The sequence below is a fragment of the Branchiostoma belcheri genome, unplaced genomic scaffold (genome assembly GCF_001625305.1).
Source record: "Branchiostoma belcheri isolate BF01 breed outbred unplaced genomic scaffold, Haploidv18h27 scaffold170, whole genome shotgun sequence".
Classification (NCBI taxonomy): domain Eukaryota; kingdom Metazoa; phylum Chordata; class Leptocardii; order Amphioxiformes; family Branchiostomatidae; genus Branchiostoma; species Branchiostoma belcheri.
The window spans coordinates 543,544-552,958 of record NW_017803158.1 but is presented as its reverse complement, the minus strand read 5'-3'; the positions used below and the strand labels follow the sequence as shown (position 1 = coordinate 552,958).

The window sequence follows — 9,415 nt, the reverse complement described above, 5'->3', positions numbered from 1 at the left end:
TCCCGCACACTTCCTGGGAGATCCCAGATCACCACACGGCCACACAGCGTCCTCTGCCTGCCCTACATCATACCTACAGTGAGATCCCAGATGACAAGGAGAGCGGACCGATGTCTTTCTATGCTGATGCTGGAGAGATCTCGCTTCATGTCGTCACAAACAGGCGACAGAACCGACGGTCTGGACGATCCATGGTCACATATGGGTCGACTGGACAGACCAACGGCCAGCGAAATCCCTTCTACAGAAACGCCGCCTAGGTCGAAGGTATAAGGTCCCGGCGACAGCAGAGGACAGCTTTGGCATCTCAGCCTGCTGACCAAGGTGTGAGCATGTACGTCAACGTCACAGATGCAATCCTGTCCAGAGGTGAAGACGTCACAAGAGCTCATATCGCTTTTCTCACACAGCCTAACACATATGGGTCATGGGAGATCCAAGGGGAGGGAAGCCGTATTACACCACGGCGTGCGCCCCTCCCCACCGTCACACTACCTAACACCTACTGGCCTTGGGAGCTCCCCGAGGACGGAACCCATTTCACACGACGACGTGTGTCTCTTCCCACCGTCACACTACCTAACACCTACTGGCCATGGGAGATCCAAGGGGAGGGAAGCCGTATCACACCACGGCGTGTGTCCCTCCCCACCGTCACACTACCTAACACCTACTGGCCATGGGAGCTCCCAGGGGAGGGAACACGTAACACATCACGGCGTGCGTCCCTTCCCACCGTCACACTACCTAACACCTACTGGCCCTGGGAGATCCCAGGGGAGGGAACGTATTTCACACGACAACGTGTGTCTCTTCCCACAGTCACACTACCTAACACCTACTGGCCGTGGGAGATCCCAGGGGAGGGAACCGAAAACACAGTACGGCGTTCGTCCATTCACCTCACACTACCTAACACCTACTGGCCATGGGAGATCCCAGGGGAGGGAACCCAAAACACAGCACAGCGTTCGTCCATTCACCTCACACTACCTAACACCTACTGGCCATGGGAGATCCCAGGGGAGGGAACCAACTTCACTTAACCGCTACTTTACCATTTCAGTTTGTAGGAAAAACAGTTTCACACGAGTGAAAAAAAACTAGTGTCTCAAACAGGCTGAAGGACTTTGCACAATTTCGACACACATTTGTGCTTGGCAGGCAAATCTTCACCATGCCTCTACAGGAGCCTCGAAGGAGCCTTTTCTGAGCCTCGAAGATTCATCGTCAAATTAAAGAAATAACTAAGTAAAACAACCTAACCTATCTGAGCTGCATGTCCTATTTACTGTTTATTATATCAAACTAGAGTTCCCCGATCTCATACCTTCACCAAATGATGCTAATCTTCATGACTGACAAATTATAGATTTCCCCCCTGATTTAACAAATAGGATCCTCATTTTCATGTACCAGTTTATCATATTCTCAACCAAAGAAAGTCTTATATTAACAAACAAACGATGCAATTCTAACATTTCCTCATAAATTATGCAAATGATGTTCTGATTTGAATACATTATGTTTAATAATGTTCACCTTCAGTAAACTTTCAAATACGACAAGTATAAAATTCCAGGCAGCCATCATTACAGAATTATAACATTTTCTCATTAATTATGCAAATTAAGTCTTCATTGACATAATCAATATCTGCCTGTGTTTCTCTCATTCTCAATTACCAATCCCACAAGCTTCAATAATCCTATCATGGAATGTAGTTGATTTATAGAATTTCCCCATAAATTATACAAATTACATCCATATTTGCATAATTGTCACATAACTATATAAAGCATCACGTAAGCTACCTACATACCGAAAATCACGACGTTCCGTCAACCGGTTCTTGAATTATCCTTTTATGAATATTTTAAAACAGATATCCCTGCAGTTTCACAGCAAGCCGCTAGGGGGCCCAAACTCACGTCATGTCTTCCCCAGCACAAGAGCTAGCTATCATCCACATTTCATGACCAGATTAGCATGTCCAGATTAGGAGATATCAAAACCCGAAGTTCAGCTGCAGTACCATAGGAAATTGCTAGGGGGCCCAAAATCTAATCATTTGTAGGCCTCATCAAGACCTACCCACCTACCAAATATGAAGTGGAAGTCAATCCAGTGAAGCCTTCTCAAGTTATCGTGTTTACAGACGGACAGACAGACACACAGACACACACGAACGCCTCTGAAAACATAACCTTCTTGGCGAAGGTAATAATCACAGGCAGAAATCTTTAAAAAAGGAATGTTTATTTTTCAACTTATGCATATTATTCTTTGAAGATATCAGAAAACGCAGTCTTCTAGGATTATATGATGGATTCTCGTATTAATATAATAACACCAAGAGATTAGGTATCATATTCATGTGCTTCGGTCTTCACTTTACTGTCTCTCTAAAAGATGATACAGACCTAATGGTGCAAACAAAAATTATCGAAGTCACTTTAAGCAGCATTCTAAAATATCAGGGCGATGCAAAAAGTTTTCTGTTCATTCCTTCACAAAAAATAAATTGAATCAACACTACTTCATTACCAAACTCAGGAATTGAAGGTGCCAAAATATGACGCCTTTGGAGTGTGCCTAAAAGATTGATACACATGTCAGCCATGTTTGTTTATATCTTGTGGTAGTTTGTTAGCCTGGGTACCATCCTATTTGTATGCCGGGGCTCCCATACTCCCCCCTAAGTATTTCCGGCATACAAATAGGATGGTACCCAGGCTAGTAGTTTGTGGTGGTAATACGAACTAAATTTGAATGCGCCTCGTGTGGGCTGTTTTAAATTCAGTGCCATCTATTACTTTCAGAAAGGTGAAATAATTACACTGATATATTGAAAAGTGGAAGTAAATTACAATCAAACTAAGATGTTTTCAATTTTTAAATTAAAACATTCAAATCGGTGCAAAAATGTTAACACAACTCACTTTAAACAAGAGGCTGCTGCCTCACTCATATTGACAAAATATTCAAACATCGTTATCATCCTGTTTTAGCTGTCTCTACTTCACTCCCTGGGCTACTGAGGAAAAAATAGAAATTTGTCAATTAGGGAGAATAACCTGACAGAGAAAATTGTATATAGCCAGCAAATTTGTAACACTTGGACTGACTAATCATTGCAGGTTGACTACTTTATTTGGACAATTTCTAGCAGCCCAAGAAGCCTGATAAAGACTACTGCTTCATATCACTCCATTCTTAAAATTACGATGTCCAGACTAATCTTTATGTGTGCTTCACCCTCAGGTTATGGTGCACACACACACACACACACACACACACTGACTAAGGTTCGACCAAGAAGTCATGGTGAGTTCTTTATTTTATTGTGCTGAAACTTTGACTCCATTATGGATTCTTCCAACACAGGTGAACTTTATGAAATTATGGCTAAACTTAAACACAGATGCACAATCATGCCAAGTTTACAAATAGACCAACTTTAACATAACAGGCAAGGCTGTTTAGAAATATAAAGGTTAAATAAGTATTTACACAATACGTTTTAATTCTTTGGAGTTTATCACACAGTTTTACCAATGACATGGTTTCACAAAGTAAATACATTTTGGACTAAATATCTAAAACCTAAAAATAACCAGCCTGTATTAGGTAAAAAAACGAATTGAATTTCATAAGGATGGTTGTTTCTTAAGCATAAAGACAAAACAAATACATAAACAACTACAAAACAAATACATAAACAACAACAGGAATAAACATTTCTCATAAAAGCCCACATGTGGAACTGAACGCTTACAACTTTTGTGTAAGATGAACGATTAGGTGGCATGCAAGCCTACTCTCCTGAGAACAGGATATGTTAACATGAAACGGATAACTGTCCTACATTAGTTGCTATGGAGGATGGTCTGATAAAAGGCCAACGGGACTTGTACACTAACTAGGGACTGTTTTGCAAAAAAGAAGGTTGAACCAAAAGCTTAGCTGGTACAGACTAGAGGTCACTGATCTCATACCTTCGTCATTGTTTGCGTTGTATCATTGTTGTGATTTGTTTGTGTGTGTGTTGTACAATGTATTTATCAGAATATAAGTACATGTAATGGATTTTTCTATATAGTATTACCTAATACGGCCTCGACCTATGTAGCAGAGGTTGTGCGTAGCAAGACTTATGTATAAAAGTATCAAAATGATACAGAATGACAATGGCAGCCAGTTTAATGAGGACAGTTAAAGCAGTGTCATGACTGTTGAGAATTTTGTTCAGAAAGTGTCTGCAAAGTCAAAACATTCTATAACAGTTATATACCTATGAGCTGTGACTATCAGGCCTCAAAATATTGTAGGACACCTGGAATATAGCAACTTGTGTCGACACCAAAACCTCAACTCTACTTCTGCCAAACCCAGAGGCAAAACAGTGTTTCTGGACTCAACCTAATAAGTGTAGTGATCTAGTTTTCGGATCACTGAACCAGTCTGGAACTCAAATCCTGGTCTCTGGAACCCCTAGTGGAGGATTTCTACACCTTGAAGACACCACCAAACTTCTGGAAGACAGTGCTTCATACACCCTTTTCTGCGATGGAGAAAACCTACCGGTTTCGAACTCACAACGTAACTCGTACACTCCGTTTCTAAGTACAGAACTGGTTTTGTGCGCTTCATGCATATCCATACTGCACTGTAAGCTACCTGCAGTTTTCAAGGACATATACATATATGTACCTGCGACTAGATGTGAAAATGGAATGCAAAACACTTAGTTACACTGGTTTCTGGTCTGCGATGATAAAATCTACCAGTTCCGAACTCACAACGTAGCTTTAGCAGAACATTCCTCTACGTACAGAAACTGTGCAGAAATAAGTACCCTGTGTAGATTCATACTGCACTGTAGGACTTATGCTCTTGTATCATCTCTACGCATGGTTCAGTTTCTCTCTTTCAGTCGTCGCCAAAAACCACATGGAACCACAAATACCTCGGCTGCCCGGCCAGGACCCGTGTCATGTACTGTCATGGGCTCATTTCCGAAATATACACTGTTGTGAGAGACCAGTACATGGATATGAATTATGTCGACAAAGCTGTCTACAAGGATAAAGTTACAATATATTCACAATGTTCTCATATATATGGGTCCTTCGTCTAACTTGTACAGTTTTTAGCTCGCAGACGAGCTAATCTCCCACTGGCCGTGACAGAGAAGACAGACGACATGTACAGTGTTTACATCATGTTCATGTGCATTGATATTGTACCGCTCTTTCCGACAAGCACCGTGAACAGTGGACCACAGCTAAATGTCCCGTCCTATCAAAGGGCTACTAGCTACCCTTTCCAGAAGCGTGCATGTCGGGTCATGAGTGACAACAACAGGGATTCGAACTCCCAACCTCTTGGTCCAAACCACTGGACGACGCACGCTATTACTAAAGACCTGCTGCTTTACGTTAGTGTACAAGTTGTACAAGAGATTCCTTCTTGTTATACCGAGGCTCTGATATGTCACAGCTCATGGTCTAAGTTACACACATGTACTTCAAAACTTTTATTATGTTTTTATCCACATATAAACTGTTTTATTAGGCTTCAAAATCAAATGCAGCATTATAGGAAAAAGAAAACAGACAACATCTACAATCACAGAAAAATATATATTTACAGAACTGTTGGAAGTGCATGGGCCGGGTGGTTAAAATGTAGCCAATGCAACCTCCTTTCGGATGAGATCTGATTGAACGTTTTGTGTAGCCACCTACTCACTAATGACTTCTCTGATTGAAAATAACATTTGGAGTCGGCCTCCATTGAACTGGCACCTCTCTTGGCGAAGGTAATAATCACACACATACACACACAGGTGAACTTTATGAAATTAAGACTAAACTAAAACACAGATGAACTTTCATGCCAAGTTTACAGAGAGACCAACTTTAACATAACAGGAAAGGCTGTTTAGAAATATAAAGGCAAATAAGTATTTGCACAATCCGTTTTCTTTGCTTAGGAGCTTAAGACAATCATCACACAGTTTTATCAATGACTTGGTTTCACAAGGTAACTACATATTGGACTAAATATGTAAAACCTAAATATAATCAGCCTGTATTAGGTGGAAACGAATTGAATTTCATAAAGATGGTTGTTTCTTAAGCATAAAGACAAAACAAATACATAAACAACTACAAAACAAATACATAAACAACAACGGGAATAAACATTTCTCATAAAAGCCCACATGTGGAACTGAACGCTTACAACATGTTTTGTGTGAGATGAACAATTAGGTGGCATGCAGGCATACTCTCCTGAGAACAGGATATGTTAACATGAAACGGATAACTATCCTACATTAGTTGCTATGGAGGATGGTCTGATAAAAGGCCAACGGGATTTGTACACTAACTAGGGACTGTTTTGCAAAAAAAAAAGCTTAGCTTGTACAGACTAGAGGTCACTGATCTCATACCTTCGTCATTGTTTGCGTTGTATCATTGTTGTGATTTGTTTGTGTGTGTGTGTTGTACAATGTATTTATCAGAATATAAGTACATGTAATGGATTTTTCTATATAGTATTACCTAATACGGCCTCGACCTATGTAGCAGAGGTTGTGCGTAGCAAGACTTATGTATAAAAGTATTAAAATGATACAGAATGACAATGGCAGCCAGTTTAATGAGGACAGTTAAAGCAGTGTCATGACTGTTGAGAATTTTGTTCAGAAAGTGTCTGCATAGTCAAAACATTCTATAACAGTTATATACCTATGAGCTGTGACTATCAGGCCTCAAAATATTGTAGGACACCTGGAATATAGCAACTTGTGTCGACACCAAAACCTCAACTCTACTTCTGCCAAACCCAGAGGCAAAACAGTGTTTCTGGACTCAACCTAATAAGTGTAGTGATCTAGTTTTCGGATCACTGAACCAGTCTGGAACTCAAATCCTGGTCTCTGGAACCCCTAGTGGAGGATTTCTACACCTTAAAGACACCACCACACATCTGGAAGACAGTGCTTCATACACCCTTTTCTGCGATGGAGAAAACCTACCGGTTTCGAACTCACAACGTAACTCTTACAGTCCGTTTCTAAGCACAGAACTGGTGTGGCGCGCTTCATGCATATCCATACTTCACTGTAAGCTACCTGCAGTTTTCAAGGACATATACATATATGTAACTGCGACTAGATGTGAAAATGGGATGCAAAACACCTAGTTACACTGGTTTCTGGTCTGCTGCGATGATAAAATCTACCAGTTCCGAACTCACAACGTAGCTTTAGCAGAACATTCCTCTATGTATAGAAACTGTGCAGAAATAAGTACCCTGTGTAGATTCATACTGCACTGTAGGACTTATGCTCTTGAATCATCTCTACGCATGGTTCAGTTTCTCTCTTTCAGTCGTCGACAAAAGCCACATGGAACCACAAATACCTCGGCTGCCCGGCCAGGACCCGTGTCATGTACTGTCATGGGCTCATTTCCGAAATATACACTGTTGTGAGAGACCAGTACATGGATATGAATTATGTAGACAAAGCTGTCTACAAGGATAATTTGCAATATATACACAATGGTCCCATATGGGTCCTTCGTCGAACTACAGTTTTTAGTCTGTGAGCTAATCTCCCACTGGCCGTGACAGAGAAGACAGACGACATGTACAGTGTTTACATTATGTTCATGTGCATTGATATTGTACCGCTCTTTTCGACAAGCACCGTGAACAGTGGACCACAGCTAAATGTCCCGTCCTATCAAAGGGCTACTAGCTAGCCTTTCCAGAAGCGTGCATGTCGGGTCATGAGTGACAACAACAGGGATTCGAACTCCCAACGTCTAGGTCCAAACCACTGGACGACGCACGCTAATACTAAAGACCTGCTGCTTTACGTTAGTGTACAATTTGTACAAGAGATTCCTTCTTGTTATACCGAGGCTCTGATATGTCACAGCTCATGGTCTAAGTTACTTCAAAACTTTTATTATGTTTTATCCACATATAAACTGTTTTCCTTAGGCTTCAAACCAGCATTATAGGAAAAAACAAGCCAACATCTACAATCACAGAAAAATACATATTTACAGAACTGTTGGAAGTGCGTGGGTGGTTAAAATGTAGCCAATACAACCTCCTTTCGGATGAGATCGGATTGAACGTTTTGTGTAGCCACCTCCTCACTGATGACTTCTCTGATTGAAAATAACATTTGGAGTCGGCCTCCATTGAACTGGCACCACTCATATGTAGTATTGAATATTTTGTGGAGCACTTTTGAATATAATCTAGTCTCTTACAACGTATGTAATATCCGGAGAAATTCTCCACTCGATTGTTACACTATATCAAAGACTTGTGCTAGACTTATTGTTTTAGTAATTATGATGTTTTTATTCTACGTACACCTATTTTTGGTACTATGTTTAATAGTTGTTGCCATACGTTGTACCATGTGGAATAACGTTCTTTATCTTTATCTTTTAGCAGGGGCATTAGCGGTTTATATCAGCTGCTTTTTACCTCATATACGTATTTGTCATACATATATGTACACATTTCTTTACATTGTTTAGAGTAAGTCATTTATTTCAACTGATTTTAAAATTTTAAGACTCCATTTTAATGTAGCGAATGATACAATGTCTGTAATTATATAAATGATGTTTGGAAGGTAAGTTATAGCGAATAGAATGAATAATAATATTAGCTGTATTTCCACCAGTAATGTATTTAACTAAGAACTGTAAAGAGTGTGCTTTAAGCCCTACAATACCAACGTCTGGACCCACTTTATGAATATGTAAATCATAAAAACAACCAACAGAAAGCTTTTCGCTGATCGCCTCAAAACTTACCAAAGACGTACACAATAGTAACATGAATTAAATGTTTATGGCATACCTCTTTTGTATATTATTTTTTAGAAATATATCGATGAGAACCATAATAAAGAATATGTTGAGGACCTGAATTTGTGTCCTAGGCTTATTTAGTCAGGAATTCATCGCATATGATTCTATACACTATCAGGTGTTTGAATCTGACATTGATGGGGATTTGATGAAAATAAAGTAATACAATATTGCAAGAAATCTGAAATCATGTGGACATTAACAATTATCTGTAAGATAAAAGGACATTATATATTGCCCTTCTTACACAGTTTAATGGACAGCAACTGTTACTAAATACAGGACAAGGACACACATGTGTAAAGACGCCAAAATGTGAGCGTTTAGCGTCCAGCCTCCACATTCTCCGTTTCACATTTGTGTGTGTATTTACATCAGTTTACATTTATTGAAGTTCTCGCCAAACTCACATAAATGTCAAATTATACCCCTAGTTGCGGTAGTGTTCGTTTTGACCCAAGGCTATATGGAGATTGGTCTATAGTAATAGTCTATAGTGA

At 40.0% G+C, this 9,415-nt stretch overlaps 1 protein-coding gene across 1 annotated transcript in view; it reads left to right on the top strand.

Annotated features, from left to right (window-relative positions):
- LOC109466878 overlaps positions 1-1,046 on the top strand; it is a 4,201-nt gene extending 3,155 nt beyond the window's left edge. The window contains 1 exon segment of the mRNA XM_019764736.1: positions 461-1,046. Coding sequence (XP_019620295.1) covers positions 461-1,046 — 586 coding nt within the window.
- The last annotated feature ends 8,369 nt before the right edge of the window (positions 1,047-9,415 follow it).